A 24,060-nucleotide genomic window follows, 5' to 3' on the forward strand; every position below is an offset into this window, starting at 1 on the left:
CAGCTGTTGACCCTTTTTGTTATCAGAAATTGTAACTCTTGTGTTGTACTCTGTCTATATATGCTTTCTAGTTGAAGATTCAAGACATGCATCTTTGAGCTGTTTTAGAGAACTGGTTGGGTCATTGGTTGATCTAATGCTTTACATTCCCCTGAATACATTAGTGAACTTCAGGATTCACCTGCAAAATTCATCAATTCAGGACACATTTACAAACGTCTAATAGAAATGTATAGATAATATACTTGTGTACACATTGTGATAACTACACTGTAGAACATTTTCAGCTGGTTAAACTTAGTTCACCACTTAGTTAGCTCAGTGAAAGTTCACCTGCTGCCTTAAAAATGTGAGTTGACTAAACATAAGTTAACTCAGCTTGAAGATAATCTTTGTTTCAACTCACAAATAGTCAAGACAATGCATTACTTTAAGTTTAAATTTTAACTTAAAGTAATGCGTTGTCTTGACTATTTTTGAGTTGAAACAAAGCTTATCTTCAAGTTGAGTTAACTCACATTTTTAAGGCAGCAGGTGAACTTACATTTCTAAGTTTAACCAGCTGAAAGACTCGTGCAATGAACTAATGACGTTTTGAGGGCTAAGACTATTATAATACATTTTGAGCAACATGATATTAGCAATTGATAATGTAGGAAATAGCAGACAGTTGTACATAATCAATTGCCTGAATGTACTAAAGCATTTGCAGTTTGTTCAAAAGAATGAGAAACTGCTTTTTTGATGTGCACAAGTGACTAGATGATGTGGTGGTTGAACAAGTAGTTTTGAGAATTTCAGTTCTGATCTGAGAAATGTGCCAAAGCGACAGAAAAACTGTAAATTACAGTGTATGTTTTGCATACAGTTACATGTGTTCACTTGCAAGTGATATTTACCTTGATTTTTCCTTGTTTTATTTAAACATCATTTGTCATATTTCTTCTCAATCCCTTCAACTGACATTGTCTTCTTGGTAAACCAGTACGTTAAAAAAAAAAAAAAAAAAAAAAAAAAAAACTTAGGGAAAATGATTGGTTATGACGTCACATCTGTTTGATAAATAGAAAAACAATAAATATTTAGAGGTTTTTATTTATTTAATCTCTGTTTAGATCAGGGGTACAAAACATCCGGCCGGTCAGGATTAAATTTGTGGCCCGCGTCATGCTAAATATGAATGTATTTTTATTATAATTTGCGTTCAAAATTAGCGTGAATATTACTTCGGTTTTTATGCGTACACCAGGGTAGGTGTACACTGCACGACGCACATTTAGTCATCAGCTCAGAACGCGCATAGTGTACGCGCGCAGCACTTTCTTTTCCTTTCTAACCGCAACGAACAAACTTCGCACGTGCGCTTTGAATAGTTTTTGCACTAGTTTAGTTTGTCCACAAGGTGTCAGCACTGAAATGGGCCGTTGTTTCGCCGTCTGAAAAGAAACAGAGAAGACGGAATAAGAGTAACAACAACTCTGTAACCTCCCGTGGTGATGAGTGCTTGTGTTCGGAAATTAAAAGATAGGCCTGCCAGATATTTTAAACGAGTACAAACACATTTTATCGGAACTTTTGAATCGAAAAGACTGTACAAGAATGAATCTTTCTAGTGCGCATGTGTCAAACGCTTGTTCGTGCACGCTATTAAATGCGTGAGACTGTGCGCATATGTTAAAAACTTTATTTTAGTTTTTAATGCGGTTGACACTCCTGAAACTTTGCAGTGTGTAAGTGTCTGATGGTACTCTTAGCTGCATGAAAAAAAAAACCTTTTATTCTTAATGTTATTTAGATCAACACGTAATCATTTAGCCTACATTTTCATATTTAATTCTGGGTATGGGACAAGGGTAAACCATAGAGGTAAACCAATAAAACCTACAAAAATCCCTTAATTGGACACAAAAATGTTCGTGGTTGAAACACCAAAATACCTTCAGAAGTTTCTAAAAGCTTCTGATACTACGGTTACCACAGTATTCATCATGAACATCAACAAATACACCAGTTAGGATAGGCTTAGGTTAATTCACACCCCACAGACAAACACGTTTGTTGGGTTTTGTCTGATCAGTGTGTTACCCCTGTTGGCGTCTGTTGGAGTTGGTCGGAGTTTGTTTTCACCTAGACCATGTTTAATCAGTGTTTGTCGGTGTCTGTTGGGGCAGTGTGAACATGACAGTTATTTTTCATAAAATTCTAAATCCAACTGCCAACTTGTTTATTCGTTTGGTGTGAATTGGCACCCAAGTAGAGCACTTCGTTGATTTTTTTTCGAATATCTGGCAACCTCAGGACTGGAGTCAGCTGACCGGCTGGTGATGACAGTAGAGCAATCATAGACTGTAAAAGGTAGAGACACATCGCATCGCTGCTCTCTTGTAACAAAGTGATTTGACTCCATATATCTGTGGGGTTTAAGTAAGAGATCATGAGCAGCACACAATCTTACACACGCTTCAGTGATGAAAACTACAAAAACTGGTTGAAAACAACGGAGAGTCTTTACATACTGAGGACCTACATTCAGGACTTCATTGAAAAGGAAACCGAAACTTATCACAGCTCTCTTCGAAACAAAACTTATCTCAAAGGACAGACCTGTAAGCGAACCTGCTGCGATATTAAGGTAAACTGTTAATGTAAAGTCAATGTAAAATAGCCTTTTTTATTTATCGATTCATTGTACGGTGTTAATCTAATAGACTGCTGCTGTATAAACTGTATAAATTTAGGCAATGTAGAAATACAGTGCAATTCATATAAAATTTACAGTACAATGCAGAAAATACTTGTATAATATAAATATTTACAAACTGAATTAGCTAAATTTTTAACAATTAACTTAATGACTATACATTTATTTATACAACTTACAGGTCCCATTTAGCTATCTTTCTCGACAAATTTGTATTTTATGCTTTAACGTTACTTGGCTGCTTGCAAAATAAAATAAAGTCTGTTTGTCTCCTTCCAATCACCATATCGAATATAAATATGGATCAACACAAATAGAAATATGATAATAGCCTGGTACAGAAAGTCTGAATGTCTGTCTATCCTTTTGTCTAACTATTGTCTGTCTGTCTGTCTGTCCGTCTATCGCCATTTTAAATAAAAATGTTATTATAAGGAATAGTCCACTTTCAAATAAACTTTTTCTGATAATTTACTCACCCCCATGTCATCCAAGATGTCCATGTCCTTCTTTCTTCAGTCGAAAAGAAATTAAGGTTTTTGATGAAAACATTCCAGGATTATTCTCCTTATAGTGGACTTCAATGGTCTCCAAACGGTTGAAGGTCAAAATTACAGTTTCAGTGCAGCTTCAAAGGGCTTTAAATGATACCAGACGAGGAATAAGGGTCTTATCTAGAGAAACGATAGGTCATTTTCTAAAAAAAAAAAAAAAATCAAAATGTATATGCTTTATAGTCACAAATGATCGCATCACAAGTGCTTCCACCAGAACACGATTCCGTACGCTTCAACTTACGGAAAAAACGGAACTGGCGCCGCTTTCGTTCCGTAAGTTTTTAAGGAGAAAAATCCTGGAATGTTTTCATTAAAAACCTTAATTTCTTTCCGACTGAAGAAAGAAGGACATGGACATCTTGGATGACATGGGGGTGAGTAAATTATCAGGAAATTTTTATCTGAAAGTGGACTAATCCTTTAACACAAATACTGTAGGAATACTACAAAAAGTCTCAAAGAATGTCTGTCTGCTTGTCTGTCTATCCATCGATGTGTTTGTCCATCCATCCATCCATCCACATATCAAATAAAAATGTGGATTAACACAATTAGAAATATGGTAATACTACAAAAAGCCTAAAAGAATGTCAATTAGAATCAAAGATTCTGCGAATGTCTGTACCTGTCTCTCAAACTGTGTTTTCTGCTACCTGTAGTCTGCTTGCGAATTGTGTGAATGCTGGAGGAAAGAAATCGAGGCCAATCATAATGGGAAGCGTAACAGTATACACTGGGACAACTGCCGGCCACATCTGTGGTCTAAAGAAAAGTGGGAAGTTGCCAAGGTAAGTTATTTTCATCATTAATAATAACCATTGCATTATAATGGTACACTGTTGCCACTGAGTGCTTTCTGTTTCATTGACTTGTTGCATATGGGGAGGGTAATATTTAGTTATTCGGTGTCAGTGAACAAAAATCAATGTCCATTACATTTTTATCTTTGTTGATTGCATGTTTTTCATTGCAGGCACATATGCCTCGTGGACACAGAAAACATGGCAAGTTTGCCGAGTTTGATGTCGCTGCCATCCTGAACTTAATGAGTTCCTGTAAACATTTCAACATCCCAGGAAAGTATGTGACAAATGTAAGTATTCTGAAATGCAAATATCCTGTTTTTTTCCCTTCAATTTCTCGTTTTCAGCATTACAAATTTTCTGAACCTCTATATCTGTGTCAAACGATATGTGCTATAGGATCGGTACGGATATTCACATACTGTAGATCTCACTGTGTGCTGGATAACACATTTTACATTTATTTCTTTTCAACAATTAAGGTAATAAATGTACGGAACAGTGCGATGCACTCGCCTGACTTGAAAATGAGTAAGGAGGACATGACTAGGCATCATAATACGGTCCTGCAGTTGGCCAAGTTGCTCGAACCTCAAATCCCTAAACTGAAAGACTTGGAAAAGAAGATAACACAGGTGGATGGAAAATTAATAATACATTATTATCATATTAATAAAACAGTATTAACATTATTATTATTATTATTTAAATAATAATAATGATACTAGCGATTAGGATAAATGTTACTCTCTTTACCAATATAATTGTATTATTCATAATTCATTTTTCTATGTAGTTTAATAACATCCTGGACAAGAATTTCAATGAAGCCCCATGTGAAGTAGACGGCCAACAGGTAGATTTTCAGACCATGGAAGTCCTGAACCGTGAACAGCAAGCATTGAAAGACAGGATTGAAGACTTTATCGCGCGTTTTGAGGGAAACCAAGACGGAAACGATGAAGTAAGTAAAGTAGTAAAAGATCAACACTGAACTGTTAAGCGGTTAAGTGTGAACGGCATCATGTTTGTTCTAAAAATCATGACTTTATGTTAAGGAAAAACCAGAGGACATGGAGGGTCTCCTGGACTTCCTGGAACAAAACAAAGATCTCCTGGAGAACCTGGGCCCTGAAGTCGAAAAACTTAAAGAGACGCAGGCAAAAGTAGATCAACATGAGGAGAAAATCACCAACCTGGAAGACAGAGTGGACACCTTGGAGAAGGTGACACTTGGTAAGAAGAAGTGAGAAGAAAATAACACCATTAATATTTATCTTTGACTCAGGAATTTAGCAATATTTGGTTTCTACATGATGCTTATATTATGTTATATGGGCAAAGTCCCTTTAAGACAAGTTATTTCACTCGGCGGCCATCTTTGAAACACCTCTTGAGCATGCAAGTGCAGCTCCTGTCTCTTTGAATGGGGAAACATCAAATTCTCCAAAGCTGTTTGCCAAGCTTTTGAATAAATTTAAAATTTGAAATCACCAATGAAATCTGACAACAACTGCCTCATAAATTTTGTTTCTAAACGCTCGAATCATGACAAAAAACTGTATTTTTCAGGCTGGATCAAGCTAATGCGCATGCGCAGACCTAAGCGCGCGTCTCTTTAGGAAGCGCGCGTCTGACTGTTTCTATAGGAACCAGAGCTTCTAACGGCCGCTGCATGGACACGATGACTTTATCAATCGGCGACTGGCTCTTATTTAGAAGGCAGGACTTATTCCGCCATATTGCGCGTTGCACTTTCTCACATTCAAAACAATTCTATAGTCTTTGATATGGGCCAAAAGTGAACTTACAAAGAAATCCTAGTTTAGCCACACATAATAACCCATTTAAAGTTTCAAACTGAAAAAGTTATAAATTATTTTTGGTTAGGTTTTATATGTTGAAGAGGAAGCCATCCCTTGTGAAAAAGAAGTACACTTTAGCATTCTTTTAAAAAGAGTACTTACTATGGAAAAATATACTTTAAAAAATATACATAAGTGCGAAGTGAATGTAATGTTTTCAGACTTGTTTGTTAATTGCAGTTAAATAAAAATGTATTATACGGTAGTTTTATAATTATGTTAAATGAAATAAGCAGAACTTTAATGTGTTTTTATGACCCACTTAAGTAGGACTCTTATGTAATTTTCTAATCACTTTTAAAATATGGTTAAAGTGTATTGCCAAAGCATTTATGGTAAAATAAAATATACTTTAATGTCATTTCTACTGAAACTTGTATGTCATGAATTTAAAATTATGCATAAGTAGTTTACATGTGTTTTAGTCAGCACATCAAAATAAGTGCACTTCAAAGCACAAAAAAAAATATCAAACATAATTATTTAAAATGTACTTCAAAGTAACACTTTTAATTTGACATTTTTAAAAGCCTACTTAAGTGTGTTAACACCTAACATTGATGAAAGTGTTCTGTACGCACAAGTGCCTTTTATTTCATTAATATTATCCGCAAGTACAGTTTTTTTTAAAAACATACTTTTGAGATTTGAAGTGCACTACAAGTGCACATTCAGTACTCAGTGCACTTCTTTTTTAGTGGATGTCATGCTTTTAATACACAGAACAAATTGATAAACCAAATTACACACATTTAACGCACCTTGAGTAATTCTCACATGTAAGAGTCTTACTTTATTTCCATTTGTCTCATTCTTTCCTGTTTCTATCCACAGATCCAGTGTTTCCTGGCAACCCACTTAGATACAAGAATCATCTTTATGAATATTGCCGTGCAAAGAAATGGCCAGAGGACAAATTTCCTGTTTTTACAGAGATTCTGGAAGCACAGGGTAACAAATTCATCATATTTGTCCATGTAACATTAAAGGATTAGTTCACTTTCATATAAAATTTTCCTGATAATTTACTCACCCCCATGTCATCCAAGATGTTCATGTCTTTCTTTCTTCAGTCGAAAAGAAATTAAGGTTTTTGATAAAAACATTCCAGGATTATTCTCCTTATAGTGGACTTCAGGACTTACGCTGTATGTCCTACGCCTTCCCTATTCTACTTACGAAAAAAATGTAACTGGCGCTGCGTTCGTTCCGTAAGTAGAATAGGAAAGGTGTAGGACATACAGCATAAACTTTTTGAAGAATACGAAAGTATGGCGGAAGCACTTGGAAGGCGATTTGTTTATATAAAGCATATACATTTACATTTTTTTAGAAAATGACAGATCGTTTCGCTAGATAAGACCCTTATTCCTCGTCTGGTATCGTTTAAAGCCCTTTGAAGCTGCACTGAAACTATAGTTTTGACCTTCAACCGTTTGGAGGCCATTGAAGTCCACTATATGGAGAAAAATCCTGGAATGTTTTCATCAAAAACCTTAATTTCTTTATGACTGAAGAAAGAAAGACATGGACATCTTGGATGACATGGGGGTGAGTAAATTATCAGGAAAATTTTCCTTTAAATCCTTTAAATGCATAATAGTTCTTTAGAAACAAATAAAACATGTATATGTTTAGATATACAGCACAGGAAAAGTGGTAATGCACAAATGAAAATCATTCAGGTTAGATTCAACAGGAATCATACAGTTCATTTCCTCTGTACAGGTTACAGGGCTGAAGTGAAGGTGAATGGGCAAAGTTTCTTTGGCCAGAGGGTGTTTAATGACAAAAAGGCCGCCCATCAGGAGGTGGCATACATTGCCCTCGAGCAGCTGAAATTACAGGATGAAAGCACAGATGAACTATCAAGCTCAGTCACACAGCCTGAGGTCTCCTGTTCATCTTCCTCAGGTAAAACTGAGAGTATTGAATAATGGTGCACAGTCCTGCATTGAGATGAAACTACGATCAGTATGTAATTTCATATTTTAACATTTCAGGAATCACTTTCTTTGGTAAAGTGACAGTGGATCTTGATCAAGAAGTTGTCTCTAGTAAATGCTCTTCAAAAGAAGAAGCAACTGAAGCCGCTTATAAAGTTTTATGGGAAAGATTTCGCATCAGTGCTCCAGCAGAAGGTAAAATATAAAGTTTAAGCTTAAAGGGATAGTTCACCCAAAAATGAATTTTCTGTCATTAATTACTCACCCTCATGTTGTTCCACACCCATAAGACCTTCGTTCATCTTCAGAACACAAATTAAGATACAGTATTTTTGATTAAATCTGGGAGTTTTTTTTATCCCCCATAAAAAGCGACAGTTACCACATTCAAGGTCCAGAAAAGTAGCAAAGACATCGTTAAAATAGTCCATGTGACTACAATGGTTCAACCTTAATTTTATGAAGCGACGAGAATACTTTTTGTGCGCAAAAACAAAACAAAAATAGCAACTTTATTCAACAATTTCGCCCCTGTCAGTCTCCTACGCTGTTTACGTTGTATAGACAGTGAAGGCTTCCATGTTTTTTTTTTGTCCAAACGCTGGCTCAGTATTGGCCGATGCTGTTTACATGAGCAGCATGACGCATGCGTTTGATGCTGACGCAGGAGCCGGCCAATAATGAGTCATCGTTCTGACGTAGAACACGGACAGAAATTTTCATTTTTGGATGAACTAACCATTTAAGATACAATGAAAAGACAAACATTGCGAGTTTGCATCTAAAGTGTTTCACCGATATTTAAGCCTTAAAATAATACTTTATTTAATACTTATAAAGTACTTTATAAGCATAAGCTCTTTATTACATACAGAATAGTGAACCAAACATGTAAAGTTTTGGAAATAAATCCATTTAAGGTTTATGCAATATATGTGCAGTTTTAACCCTTTAAGGGGCAAGATTGCCTTTAAAATACCTCTGAAAATTAGTTTATTGGTATTTCTCAACACATCAAAACTCAAATGACATATATTCATTAAATAACATATTACTTCTATTTTCAGTTGTACATTTTGTATTTCTAGGGGCAAAAAGACTATTGGTATTCCCCCCCCAAAAAAATTTTCATCTAATAACATATTACTTCTATTTTCAGTTGTACATTTTGTATTTCTAGGGGCAAAAAGACTATTGGTATTCCCCCAAAAAACATTTTCATCTAATAACATTTTACTTCTATTTTCAGTTTTACATTTCTGGACAAAAAGATTTATGGTTAAAAATGTTTAACCTAAAAAGTACTATGGTATTTGAACACATTCACAAGTACTTTGGTATTTTAGGAATTCAGTGATTTCCTGAATTGCACGGTTAAGCTGCTTTTTATTCCTGTTTTCAACAGGTCGGACATACAGGTCATTGATCATGGAATATTTCAACAGACGGCGTTTCCAAAAACCGACAGAACTCTTTGATCAAAATGATGACGACACAACCATTTGCAAGCTCAAACTTGTCGGCCCTTTTACTTTTTATGACAAAGGTAATTGCACTTCTACTGTTAGTCATTGGTTAAACATCTTTTATCTTCCTTTCACTAAAGGTTTGTGTTGATTTACAAGCTATTGTTTGCTGATCTTTAGTTTTCATTCCTTACATTTCTCAGATGGCTCCACCAAGAAGAAACTGGCGGAGCAACAGGCAGCTAAAGTTGCTCTGCAGCATTTGTCAGGGATCCTCAACTGTGTTATATCAGATACTGAGGAGAACTTTAAAGGTGTTCTGAATGTGCGTCTACAGACCCTGGGTCTCAAAACTGCTGTCTATGACACTCAAGAGTATAAAGCAGAGATTAGTGATGACCATATGACCAGTGGCATCACCTGGGACCTGGCTACTTCTGCAGTATCTATCAGTCAGGAAGCAGAGAAAGAGCATTCAGAACTGAAGTCTGAAAGCATCTCTACATCAGCACAGCCAACATCAGGCCAAGAGTCAGTCCGTGATCCTGTTCTTGTGCTGCCGGACCCTCAAGAGTCCAGTTCTCCAGCCATACAGAAGAAAAAGCCCAGGATTGATTGTCCAGGTATTGGAGCATTTAAAAAGAAATAAGATATTGGTGCTATAAAGTGTCAAAACCCGGAAGACTAATTCGCCAGAGGTTCCCTCAAGATTTTCCTATGGGTTTTTTATAAAATAAACATAACAGCTTCAAAATTTGCATTTTCGACTTGGGTGTGTGTAATTTATGTTCTATAACAAAACATCCAAGTATCGCCAAGTTATGTATGTTTACCACCGACCGTATTTTACTCATAAATTGAAAAACCCCATTATAAAATCCCATAGGAAAATCTCGGAGGGAACCACTGGTGAATTAGTCTTCTGGGTTTTAACGTCATCCCTGCACCACTCTATTGCAGGGGACACAAGTAGAGATTGGTAGTGTTTGTACATTTTACATTTAAAATGTGTACAAGACATTTAAATTGCAAAGAGTCTGTGGAAAATAGAAAATACAGCAGAAAATTACTCAGAAAGTCACCATGAAATCAAAATTGACGATTGTATTTTTTGTTAATGGAATGTTGCAGTATATATTATAATTTCCCTTCCTTTTGCAGTGGCTTCTCTTTTAACCCAATTTCATGGGAAAACACAACTATTTTACAAGGAGGCAATTTCATATGAATTTGAATGATGTGAATTGTACATAAATGTACGATTTTTTTTGAAAACCATAAGCATGAAGCCCCTCCCCTAACCCCACCCCTAAAATTTCCCGCCACTGAAGTGTAAGCAGATCGTACAAAACGTAGATTGTAACTATTTGAACAAATTAGCCACCAATTCACCAAAACGTAAAATAGTTACACATTTCCATTAGATTGTGTTGTCTCTTCTCTTCTCTGATGATATGTGTACTGGCAAGAGGGCGGGACAACCTGTCACTCACATGAGATCGACCAGTAGCAAACCACAACCATCCAATCAATTCCAGATGGACAAAATCAAGTCCCGCCCTACATTTTCTTCTTGTTTTAGAAGCCGTTTCATTGTCACAATTGGGAAGAAAAGATCACAACTTCCATTTTATGCCGACTTAAAATAAAATGAAAAAGAATACATAAAAACACCAGAGAAAATATTAAACATGATGAATAAATAACATTAAAAAATAAAAAGAAATATTATTCAAAGAAATATCTTTTGACATTTCAGGAATGACTTTCTTTGGTAAAGTCACCGTGGATCTCAATCAAGAAGTTGCATCTGATAAATGCTCTTCAAAGGAAGAAGCAACTGAAGCCGCTTATAAGGTTTTATGGGAAAGATTTCACATCAGTGCTCCAGCAGAAGGTAAAGTATAAAGTTTAGGTTAGATATCAAAGATTTAATATAAAGCCATGTTATGTGTTTCACTTTTACTTGAGGCTTAAAATACTATAATACCTAATATAAAATACATTAAAGGGTTAGTTCAGCCAAAAATGCTAATTCTGTCATGTATTACTCACGCTCATGCCGTTCCAGACCCGTAAGACCTTCGTTAATCTTCGGAACGCAAATTGAGATATTTTTGTTTAAATCCGATGGCTCCTTGAGGCCTACATAGGGAGCAATGACATTTCCTCTCTCAAGATCCATAAAGGTATAAAAACATATTTAAATCAGTTCATGTGAGTACAGTGGTTCAATATTAATATTATAAAGCGACGAGAATATTTTTGGTGCGCCAAAAAAAACAAAATAAGGAATTATTTAGTGATGGCCGATTTCAAAACACTGCTTCAGAGCATAATGAATCAGCGTGTCGAATCCGCAGTTCGGAGCGCCAAAGTCACGTGATTTCAGCAGTTTGGCGGTTTGACACGCGATCCGAATCATGATTCGACACGCGGATTCATTACGCTCCGAATCTTCCTGAAGCAGTGTTTTGAAATCGGCCATCACTAAATAAGTCGTTATTTAGTTTTTTTTTTTGGCGCACCAAAAATATTCTCGGTTCAATATATTAATATTGAACCACTGTACTCACATGAACTGATTTAAATATGTTTTTAGTACCTTTATGGATCTTGAGAGAGGAAATGTCATTGCTGGCTATGCAGGCCTCACTGAGCCATCGGATTTCAACAAAAATATCTTAATTTGTGTTCCGAAGATTAACGAAGGTCTTACGGATGTAAAACGACACAAGGGTGAGTAATTAATGACAGAATTTTCATTTTTGGGTGAACTAACCCTTTAATGTAGTCGTTTTGGTATTATTGTGAACCAAATATGTTAGAGTATGTTAAAATGATTTTCAGAAAAGCATAACCTGGTTTTAGTTTGTGTTACAACAGGTCAGATGTACAGGTCACTGATCATAGATCATTTCAACACCCATGATTTACAAAAGCCTACAGAAGAGTTTGTTGACGACGACAACACAACCATCTGCAAACTCAAATTCAATGGACCTTTCACTTTTTATGACAAAGGTGATTTCTACTTTTATTTATTTGAACACTATTCTAGGTCATATTTCACCCCAAAAACAGTATATTATGAGAAAAGTGTTTTTTGGGGTTGGATGCAGGTAAACCTATTGCATGAGACCTTTATTTTTCGGATGAAATATGACCCAGATTACATTGGGAGTTTATCTTCTGTTTACTAAAATATGTGTTTTGATTTACAAGCTATTGTTTGCTGATCTTTAGTTTTCATGTCTTACATTTCTCAGATGGCTCCACCAAGAAGAGACTGGCGGAGCAACAGGCAGCTAAAGTTGCTCTGCAGCATTTGTCAGGGATCCTCAACTGTGTTATATCAGATACTGAGGAGAACTTTAAAGGTTTTCTGAAGGAGCGTCTAGAGATGCTGAGACTCAAAGCTGCTGTCTATGACACTCAAGAGTATAAAGAAGAGATCAGGGAAGAGAAGGTGACCAGTGGTATTAGCCCACACCTTTCAAACTGTAAGTTTGACTTGAAAGAAAACAATTCAAATTCTTGCATCTGCTTTACGACATTGAATTTTGGATTGAATTTTAAATTTTTGTCTGGCTACTTCTGCAGTATCTATCAGTCAGGCAGCAGAGAAAGAGCATTCAGAACTGAAGTCTGAAAGCATCTCTACATCAGCACAGCCAACATCAGGCCAAGAGTCAGTCCGTGATCCTGCTCCTGTGCTGCCAGACCCTCAAGAATCCAGTTCTCCAGAGAGGAAAAAGCCCAGGATTGATTTTCCAGGTGAAGATGATATGCTATTGCAGGGGACACCAGTAGGCAGTGCTAGTGGTACAGTGTAATAACATGCACTTATTTGCAACTGCGCTCTTATCTGCTTGTACATCTTTGTGTATTTTACAGAAATCGAAGTGCTTTTTAATGTATATAATCTCAAGCCCCCACATTTGAAGATGGAGAACATAAAGTGTAATAAGAATTTCAAATGTACTGTGGAAATCAACCTGGAAAAATATACCTGTAACAACAAACAAGGCTACGACTCCAAGAAAGAAGCCATTCGAAAAACCTACCTGTTGTTTGGCCGTGCAGTATCAATTTTGGATTCTGGTACAGGTACTTTTGTGTATTAATGTGCTCATAGTGTACTGTATAATGCATATATATATATATATATATATATATATATATATACACACACACTGATCAGGCATAACATTATGACCACTGACAGGTGAAATAAATAACACTGATTATCTCTTCATCACGGCACCTGTTAGTGGGTGGGATATATTAGGCAGCAAGTGAACATTTTGTCCTCAAAGTTGATGTGTTAGAAGCAGGAAAAATGGGCAAGCGTAAGGATTTGAGCAAGTTTGACAAGGGCCAAATTGTGATGGGTAAACAACTGGGTCAGAGCATCTCCAAAACTGCAGCTCTTGTGGGGTGTTCCCGGTCTGCAGTGGTCAGTATCTATCAAAAGTGGTCCAAGGAAGGAACAGTGGTGAACTGGCGACAGGGTCATGAGCGGCCAAGGCTCATTGATGCACGTGCGGAGCGAAGGCTGGCCCGTGTGGTCTGATCCAACAGACGAGCTACTGTAGCTCAAATTGCTCAAGAAGTTAATGCTGGTTCTGATAGAAAGGTGTCAGAATACACAGTGCATCACAGTTTGTTGCGTATGGGGCTGCATAGCCGAGACCAGTCAGGGTGCCCGTGCTGACCCCTGTCCACCGCCGAATGCACCAACAGTGGGCATGTGAGCATCGGAACTGGACCACGGAGCAATGGAAGAAGGTGGTCTGGTCTGAAGAATCACGTTTTCTTTTACATCACGTGGATGGCCGGGTGTGTGTGCGTCGCTTACCTGGGGAACACATTGCACCAGGATGCACTATGGGAAGAAGTCAAGCCGGCAGAGGCAGTGTGATGCTTTGGGCAATGTTCTGCTGGGAAACCTTGGGTCCTGCCATCCATGTGGATGTTACTTTGACACGTACCACCTACCTAAGCATTGTTGCAGACCATGTACACCCTTTCATGGAAACGGTATTCCCTGGTGGCTGTGGCCTCTTTCAGCAGGATAATGCACCCTGCCACAAAGCAAAAATGGTTCACGAATGGTTTGAGGAGCACAACAACGAGTTTGAGGTGTTGACTTGGCCTCCAAATTCCTCAGATCTCAATCCAAATCGTGCATCTGTGGGATGTGCTGAACAAACAAGTCCGATCCATGGAGGCCCCACCTTGCAACTTACAGGTTTTTCTGCTGGAGGTCCTGGACATCTTGTTCAGATACATGGCATCATGGATTGTATCAAATACCAACTGATAAAAAAATCAAAACCTGACCGCTTCTGCTAGAAATCCAATAATGGGCCGTGGTTGGATCTTCCAACAGGACAGTGATCCAAAACCAACACAAAAATGAAGCTTCTGCCATGGTCGTCCCAGTCCCCTGACCTGAACCCTAAAGAAAATGAGTGGAGTGAACTGAAGAGAAGAAGCACCAGCATGGAGCTGGGAATCTGAAGGATCTGGAGAGATTCTGTATGAAGGAATGATCTCTGATCTCTTGTCAGGTGTTCTCCAAACTCATCAGGCATTATAGGTGAAGACTCAGAGCTGTTATCTTGGCAAAAGGAGGTTGCAAAAAGTATTGAATAAAAGGGTGCCAATAATTGTGGCCAACGTGTTTTGGAGAAAAAGATGCGCGCCAGTATCGTTCAGGGGACGTGTGTGAGATCTGCTTCATGTGCAGCAGCGGCAGCTCTTAAAGTGACAGCAACCACTAATGCTGGCTGTCATTGAAGATAATGAAAGAACAAAGAAAATTACTCACTTCTCTTGACTAAAGAACTTTTGTAGCTTTAATAATGATTATCTATATTTAATTTAGGCTATAAATTATGCAGTGCAGACTGTTTGGTAACTTTATTCAATTTCTGTATTTTTCTGTTAGACAGGTAGGAAAGGCACAGGTAAAAATGACATTTATTATGGATTTATGTGAGGATTGTTCTAAGTTCACTTAAATTAAAAGTTGTTAGATTTTTGAAACCTAATAAATGTAAAAAATGATATAGGTTCCAATTACACTGTAATGTTGAATGGCTATAATTCATGTTTAAAATTGGGGAAAAAAATCAATTTCTTCGCGACATCAGTAGCTGTAGGCCTTCATTCATAAAAAGATGCCATTAAACAAGTATTTAAAATATACTGTCTTCATGTTTCTTTATGTTGTTTTAATTTGGAGATTAACTGTGAAATTATTACATTATAAAATATATTAAAAACGTATAAAAACTTAAATGTTTTTAATTGCGATTGATCACAGAAAAAAAATTGTGGTTAATTTTTTTAATTGATTGACAGCACTAATATATATGTATATATGTTCCTTAACTAATGCTTATTTATTTCTTACCTCAAACTCAAGATGAAAAGACGCCCAATGCAAAGGTGAAGCAGGTTTTTTCTCAGAATTCTCTTCTTCTTCCACAAGAAGATGTTGAAGGCTCTGCAAAGCCGTTTTACTGCTCACTAAAGAACATAAGTTACAAAGTTATCTATACAGGACAAGGTTAGTATGACCGTCTTGTTTGATGTTAAACGAACTGCATGTCGATGACAAATATGTGCGTCTAAGATAAAGAAAATTAAAAAAATATTGGACCCCAAACATGTATTAAATATGAATGAATGCCATTTTATTAAAATATAATGTGGTCTTTTTTAGGGTCCACAGAGGATGAAGCCAAGTCAGATGCTCTCCAGAATGCCTTACGTTCACTGTCACCTCTCTTTGATTATGCTTCAATAACTGGAGCTGATAGTGCTGAAGATGTACAGAATCAGCTGAGCTCCATGCTGAAGGGGGCCGGTCAGAAAGACCCCGTCATTTCCCTGAAGCCTTTGGAACAGGCCTGTATCCAGCTGTCGTTCTGTGACTATACAGTGAAGTGCACATGCCAGAACTCCAAGAAAGCAGCTCGGAATCATCTCAGTGCACGTATACTGGGCCTGCTGGGGGTAGAGACAGGTCGGAGCAACTGAATATCAACCAGCTTGTCTAAACAGAGTACATTAATAAAGTACATTATTAGAAAATGATAATTTAATGATTTTCATTCAGTTCTGAACCTGTTACAGGAGCAAACGACGCATCTTTGAGAAGCCGCCTAAATGAGTGGTTCGCACAGCAGCATCTGCCGCAGCCAGTGTTCGAGGACACAGAAGAAGTGCTTGGAGCGAAGGCTACTTTCTCTGTCCAGTTAACCTGCTGCAGTCCAGGTGGGCTATCACTCACAAAACAATACATATGTTCAGTAAATATTTAATGTTTATTCATAAATAATTATTTAATTATAGTTTTATATATAAATAATTAGAAATACAGTACCATTCAAAAGTTTGGGGTTGGTAAGATTTTTTAATGTTTTTGAAAAAAGTCTCTTCTGCTCACCAAGGCTGCATTTATTTGATCAAAAATACTGTAAAACCAGTAAAATTGTAATTATTACATTACTCGAGTCGTCAGTGTCACATGATCCTTCAGAAATCATTCTAATACGCTGATTTGATGGTCAAGAAACATTTCTTATTTTTATCAAAGCTGAAAACAGTTGCGTTGCTTCATTTTGGTGGAAACAGTGATACATTTATTGTCTTTAATGTCACTTTTGATCAATTTAAAGGGTTAGTTCACTCAAAAATGAAAATTCTGTCATTAATTACTCACCCTCATGTCGTTCCACACCCGTAAGACCTTTATTCATCTTCAGAACACAAATTAAGATATTTTTGATGAAATCTGATGGCTCATTGAGGCCTTCATTGCCAGCAAGATCATTTCCTTTTTAATGCCCAGAAAGGTACTAAAGACATATTTAAAACAGTTGATGTGACTACAGTGGTTCAACCTTAAATGTTATAAAGTGATGAGAATACTTTTTGTGCGCCAAAAAACAAAACAAAATAGTGACTTTCTTCAACAATATCTAGTAATGGGCGATTTCAAATCACTGCTTCATGAAGCTTCATGAATCTTTTGTTTCGAATCAGTGGTTCGGAGCGCGTATCAAACTGCCAAAGTCACGTGATTTCGGTAAACGAGGCTTCATTATGTCATAATTTCTTTACTTCATAACGACGTTATGTTATGTCATAACTTCGTTTCGAAATTTCAATAGTTCACGTGACTATGGCAGTTTGATACACGCTCCGAACCACTGATTCGAAACAAAAGATTCGTAAAGCTTCGAAGCTTCATGAAGCAGTGATTTGAAATCGCCCATCACTAGATATTGTTGAATAAAGTCGTTATTTTGTTTTTTTGGTGCACAAAAAGTATTCTCATTGCTTCATAACATTAAGGTTGAACCACTGTAGTCACATGAACTGTTTTAAATATGTCTTTAGTAGCTTTCTGGGTGTTTTTTTTTTTTTATCAAAAATATCTTAATTTGTGTTCTGAAGATGAACAAAGGTCTTACGGGTGTGGAACGACATGAGGGTGAGTAATTAATGACAGAATTTTCATTTTTGAGTGAACTAACCCTTTAATAACCAGAGTAAACCATTTTTCTGTCAAGCAAATTGCAATTGTAGAGTGTGTACTGCTAATTAATTAAGTTCAAAATATTTGTGTGTAATATTAAATATTAAAGCATTACAGTTTGTTACAAGTTTATTGTTTGAATTCTAGACTGGGAAGACAGCTGGGAAACAGCAAAGGTGAAGCTGCTTCAAGTGCTCAAGGAAAGATTTATTTTTCTGAATGACAAAAACAATTAATCTATTTTAGCTGGTGAAAAACTACCACAAATACACTAATTTTATCAATTGTAAAAAAAAAAAAAAAAATTGTTCAGTACAAATATACATTTACATTCTTATATTTACATTTCTCTGGGATTTAAACCAATGGACATGGCATTGAATGAAATGCTATTTTAAAAATATGTATACCAAGTGTCTACCAATATAAACACTAAACACTAAAATATCAAGAGAAAATGTATAATGGCATTGAGTGCAAAAGCCAAAGTTTCATTAATTTTCCAAATTTCAATGATATTGCACTTCCTGAATGTATTTCAAATTGAAGTGCGATTCAGATTCATGGGTACATGTCTTTGCTAGAAAACTAATTGTAATCTACTAATCTACTTTGGTTGGTCGAGTGGATTTATTCATGTCACACTTGCCTGCAGAGCCATGATATGGACCATCAACATTTACTTGAGTTGAACACTGCAGTATTCATGCAGCATCTTCACAGGCTTACAAAAGAAACGATTAGAATTTTCATCGTAAGCTTTTGTACATTTATTAACATTAATAATTGTGCATTTTAAAACCAGTTTACAATGAACTACAAGAACTGCTTACAAAAGTTATAATTTGTGATCAAATACAGCGAGGATAGAAGATGTGTTATGTGATGCATTTATAATTTATTACACTGTTCTCTGGCAAACTTGTCTGAAATTGGTACAACACTGTATTACTGTATATTCATCCAGGAACTGAATGTTACTGTATGTGTTTGTGTTGTGTATCTCTACGGTCTCAAGTAAAATAATAAAATAATTTAACAAATCAGTATTTCATGTCTATATTTTATTTTATTTCATATGGTAAGCAGCCAGTCAGCCGGTCATTACTGTAAAATAAACCCCTTCATTTTGCGAAAATTACAGTTTATGATTAAATCTGCCAATTTTGGTTGTATCTACCTGCCCAGACAGTTTTAAGTGTAGTGAAAATTTTAAATTTGTTCATTACCACAACTAGGGATGCACCGGTATCGGGCCCGATACCAAGCTCGTGTACTTGTACTCGTACTCGTAAAAATACCCCCGTTACCAAAGACCGATACCTCACGTGACGTAACTGACAGAATTTTCCGTGCACAGAGACACCGGCGACAGCAGCAGAAACAATGTCAGCCTCAGGGGTGTGGAAATACTTAAAATTAATGATGACAACACACACATTGCGAACTGCATGCTTTCAATCACAATTCGTTATCGATTAGTGAAGGCGGGATAGGCGGAATCGCGCTGAATGACACAGACCAGAAGCGCTCCCTCTCGCGCGCGATCCCAGTTCTCTCAGACAGCGTAAATACAGATGTACATACAGCGTAAATATCTCACGTAAATACAGACGGTTATGGCTTAAGTGGACGTAAACATTTGGGTGAAAACAGGATATGTGTCAGTATCCATGGATTCGGTCTTAAAGGGACCGTAGCCTATATTTGTCATTATTGTTAATAAAGCAACAAAATATGTTAAATAAATGTATACATGGTAAATAAACCTACTGTATCTGAAAAACAATTTATTTAATTTGTATCTCTATGGTATTTGTTGTATTGTTTGTAATTTGTTTGTAAATTTCTTTTTATATAACAACAATTATATATATTGGTAATTATGCCCTTTGAAGGTTATTGGACACTGTGAGATTTTTGTTCTTTAAGTTTGTGACAAGCACATAAAAATTATTACTTTTTTCATTAGAGTATTAATAAAGAAGCTCACATCACCAAAAAAAAAAGGAGAGAGAGAAAGAAATTAATAAATGTATCGGTATCGGCGAGTACTAGAACAAGTATCGGTACTCGTACTCGGTCCTTAAAAAAATGGTATCGGTGCATCCCTAACCACCACCTATGAAAAAGACTGATATTTTGACACAATAGTGAAGTGTTCTTCTATAAACTGGCCGCTAGATGTCAATGTAGAACTACCGTTTTAATGTTGTTGTTGATGGAGAGTGTCTCGGGTTTTCTTCCAGCAGGCGCCAGTTCTCAGGATGTCAGCGGTACTCTGGGTCAGGATGTTCTTTCTCTGTGTTCTTGACGCCTAGACCTCGCCAAATTCACTCACAAACCTCATCCACACATTATAATACTGGCTACTGCTCATTAAAATCTTTTTTTTTTTTTTTTTTTTTTTTTTTTTTGACTATGCATATGTTTTTTCACAGTGTCTTCTAGTGCTTTTCCCCCCTTTATTTAGCCTATACTGGTGATTTTTGCATCTTTTAAATAAATCAAATTAGAGAAACTTTTTTTTCATTAGTACAATATTGTTACTGATTTACATTTATTCATTTAGCAAACACTTTTATCCAAAGCAACTTACAAATGAGAAAATAGTGATGCTGCTATTATTATATAATATATTATATTATAATAATTATAAAAATAAATACAAAAAAAATAACATACCAAATAAGATTTTTTTTTCTTCAGTTGTATCTTGGCCAATTTTATTTTAGTATTATTTATATACTATTAGGCCTATAGTTTTTATAACTATTTTGAATTAGCTTATTTTTATATTTTCAGTTTTCATTTTAAGCTAAAATTAAGTCTTGGTAATTCTTATTATGTGCATTTGTCATTTTTTTTCCTTTTTTTTCGTGTTTTTGTTTTCAAATATTTATATATAGCTTTAAGTTTTTGTTTTTTTATTTTTAGTAATTTTAGTCCAACTTATTTCAGTTAGTTGCCAAGTGAAGTTTTTTTTTTCATCCAAGTTTTTTATCTATTATTTATATATTTCAGTTACCAAAAGCCATTTTTAATAGTTTTAGTTAAAGGGATAGTTCACCCAAAAATGAAAATTATCCCATAATTTACTCACCCTCAAGCCTAAAAAAAAAACATGTACACACTGCAGCTAAATTCGGTTGTCAGTTCACCTTTTAGTGCTTAATCGCATTGTGTACACACACAGTTCAGTAAAATACGGGAGTGACAACCGCATTTACAGAATTCTATGCAGTGTGTACAGAACCGAATTAAACAACTAGTTGTTATTGACGTTTTCAACGTTCATTGGAGATGTCTCTCTTCTGTATGCTCGGTGAATCACAGGGAAAGCATGAGCCTTGACTCATTTGTGTTGCCAGATCTTGCTAGAAAAATCAGCGAACAAGAACAAGCCCGTAATAAACCGAAATAAATCCAAATGCTTTATGCTGTAAATAAGAACAAAATATCACGACTTGTGTCTACTCTGCTCACTTTAATAACTCCATAAACCCGATCGCTTTATAAGCCGAGCTTAAAGGGTTAGTTCACCCAAAAATTAAAATGATGTCATTTATTACTCAGCCTCATGTGGTTCCACACCCGTAAGACTTTTAATCATCTTCAGAACACAAATTAAGATATTTTTGTTTTGCTCTATCCTCTGTGCTTCTGTGTTTGTTAATACGTCATGCATCAGGTCAAAGTTCACTCTTCCACCAGAATCGACTCGCGTACGGAAGCCAGTAATTCTACTTTATAATGTTATAAATATGGATATTTTTCTTACAAAAACTCATCACTTCGCTTCAGAAGGCTTTTATTAACCCCCTGTAGCCGTGCATGGATTATTTTTATGATGGATTGATGCACTTTTTTTGGGCTTCAAAATCTTGGTTACCATTCACTCCCATTATAAAGCTTGGAATATTTTTTTTTTTTTAATATATCTCCAATTGTGTTCGTCTGAAAGAAGATAGTCATATACACCTAGGATGGCTTGAGGGTGAGTAAATCATTTTTGGGTGAACGAACCCTTTAACAGTTAACAACACTGTCTTTCACATGGACAATTCCAATTACAACAAATAAATTCAAGTCATTAATGATCATATTTATAATTCAGAATTCATTACCACAGCCTTACTTACAGAAATGCATTCAAACCTGCCTTAAGTATTTTAAATAGCATCTTTAATTTTGGTGTTCTTCTATTGCTCAAACGAGCATGCTTGACATGCAAGAACCAATGAGGTTTCTTCTTGGGATGACGTACGCACGTTAACTTCCATTGATCAAATTAGATATATGCTATTTATGTAATTTGATCAATGTTTAAATGTGAATAATGCCTAAATTAAAATCTGTTTATCATATAAAGCAGCCGATCATGTCTCATTCCCGTCATTAATTACTCACCCTCATGTCATTCCAAACCTGTAAGACCTTCGTTCATCTTCAGAAAACAAATTAAGATATTTTTGATGAAATCTGAGAGTTTCCTGTTTCTCCATAGACAGCAATTTAGGCCCAGAAAAGTAGTAAAGACATCGTTAAAGTAGTCCATGTGACTACAACGGTTCAACCAAGAGACACTGCACCCATGCCATACCATGGCTGCAGCAGGCGCAATGATATTACGCAGCGTCTCTCACAAATGTCTCCATGGTTGCAAGGCACGCTCCCTGTGCAAGCAGGGGGTCACAGGCGCTGCGTAATATCATTGCGCCTGCTGCAGCCATGGTACGGCAGCAAAGTTCCTTGATTATTACGCCGGAATGAGAGTATAGTTCCTAGTCATATCGGCCTAGAAGATCACAACTTTTCATTTTCCGTCAGTCTTAGTACACGATGTAACTACAGAAGAGTCAAGTTTTAAATAGGAAAAATATTGAAACTCTTTGGTCATTTTTTAACGAGATGCTAACGGTCTAATCAGATTCAATGAACTATGCTAAGCTATGCTAAAAGTGGTACCGCCAGACCCGGAGATCGGCTGAATGGATTTGAAAACGGTAAAGCTCAACTGTTTAACTCTAGAGGAGTTGGAAAATGAGCCTATTTTCAAAAAAAGTGGAGTGTTCCTTTAAGTTTAAGGGAAACCTAAGGGCGATCTTACGGGAAAATTACACTTAAGGTGCTTTATGCAACTGGGCTATGGTATTTTTCTGATTTTTACACCTGCCAAGACATGAAGCTGTGAAACAGACCTCCGGGCCATAGCACTCTAAGGGTGGGCCGGACATTTCGGGAGATTGGCCAAGCTCATGACTGGAGCCAAACCTGGTAGATAACCATACATAGTCCCATACTATGGTAATCGTACACCTCCGCCACACTGTATTTGTACTTTGCTGACTGAGACCAGCTCTCCCCCCTGCTTCTGTTACATAAGAATATGCAACTTAACCATAGTCCTTTATCTGTCTGTGCTGCCAAATACTGTTGAGGTATGCAATTTTCATGTTTTGCAAGCAGAGAAGGGGGACTTCCTATGGATTTCATTCCCTCCCTATGTGGGTAACAAAATCAGATAAATACCTACAGGAATGCACCATTAGGCTTTCAGAATTTTCTTTTCAAAGAAAAAAGTAACTATTAAAGTATTTGAAAAGAAAATGGTAAAGCTGTAGGAATGTTTTAATGTGTGAAAACGTGCATAAGAAAGGAAGGAAGAAACTGGCAGGTGGTCCCGTGTAAGAGCCAGAGATCCTCGCCCCCACCCTGTCATGTAGTCTAAACGTTTGTGTCTGAAAAGTTTATCCACCTGATATTACAGAAACTGTCTACTTCAGGGGATTTACCCTCCTTAACAACAAGGACGACTGTGTTTTCACAACTGTTTAAATACAAGAACGAATATCAAGTGTGTTTCTTGGTGCTGTGCTCAGCATATTCTCACTATATGATCCTTTCATAGGCTAGACACTCTTTTTTTAATATGAATCAATGACATTTTTTGTCTCCATCTATTTTTTTTAAATGTATTTTCTTCATATGTACAATGAATACACATGATGAGTTTATAATTTCTGAATGAAAATAATTTTTTTTTTTTTTTTTGACAAGAAATGTCAGGTGGTACAACTGCCCACGATGTTTTCTTATATAAGAATTAGGTTGTTTGTCATAATTTTTTTTTTAATGATTTAAGTGATTAAATAAGGGAACCAG

The 24,060-nt window shown here is 36.3% G+C and overlaps 1 protein-coding gene across 4 annotated transcripts; it reads left to right on the plus strand.

Annotated features, from left to right (window-relative positions):
• The first annotated feature begins 2,314 nt into the window (after positions 1–2,314).
• On the plus strand, positions 2,315–18,944 carry si:ch211-91p5.3 (uncharacterized). 4 transcript variants are annotated; one of them, XM_051884202.1, is made up of 20 exons: positions 2,315–2,632; positions 3,918–4,046; positions 4,232–4,351; positions 4,544–4,696; positions 4,858–5,025; positions 5,120–5,297; positions 6,761–6,877; positions 7,655–7,840; positions 7,930–8,067; positions 9,278–9,418; positions 9,542–9,961; positions 11,098–11,235; positions 12,210–12,362; positions 12,608–12,841; positions 12,942–13,115; positions 13,236–13,448; positions 15,775–15,918; positions 16,075–16,377; positions 16,488–16,628; positions 18,043–18,944. In XM_051884202.1, exons 1-20 carry the CDS (start codon positions 2,435–2,437, stop codon positions 18,129–18,131), a joined length of 3,537 nt encoding a protein of 1,178 aa, XP_051740162.1. In that variant the 5' UTR covers positions 2,315–2,434; the 3' UTR covers positions 18,132–18,944. The 4 variants fall into 4 exon arrangements, with proteins under 4 accessions (XP_051740162.1, XP_051740163.1, XP_051740164.1 ...); XM_051884203.1 differs by having other exon boundaries at positions 13,236–13,442; XM_051884204.1 differs by having other exon boundaries at positions 2,316–2,632; positions 12,225–12,362.
• The last annotated feature ends 5,116 nt before the right edge of the window (positions 18,945–24,060 follow it).

This window comes from Ctenopharyngodon idella, chromosome 24, assembly GCF_019924925.1.
Source record: "Ctenopharyngodon idella isolate HZGC_01 chromosome 24, HZGC01, whole genome shotgun sequence".
NCBI lineage: Eukaryota > Metazoa > Chordata > Actinopteri > Cypriniformes > Xenocyprididae > Ctenopharyngodon > Ctenopharyngodon idella.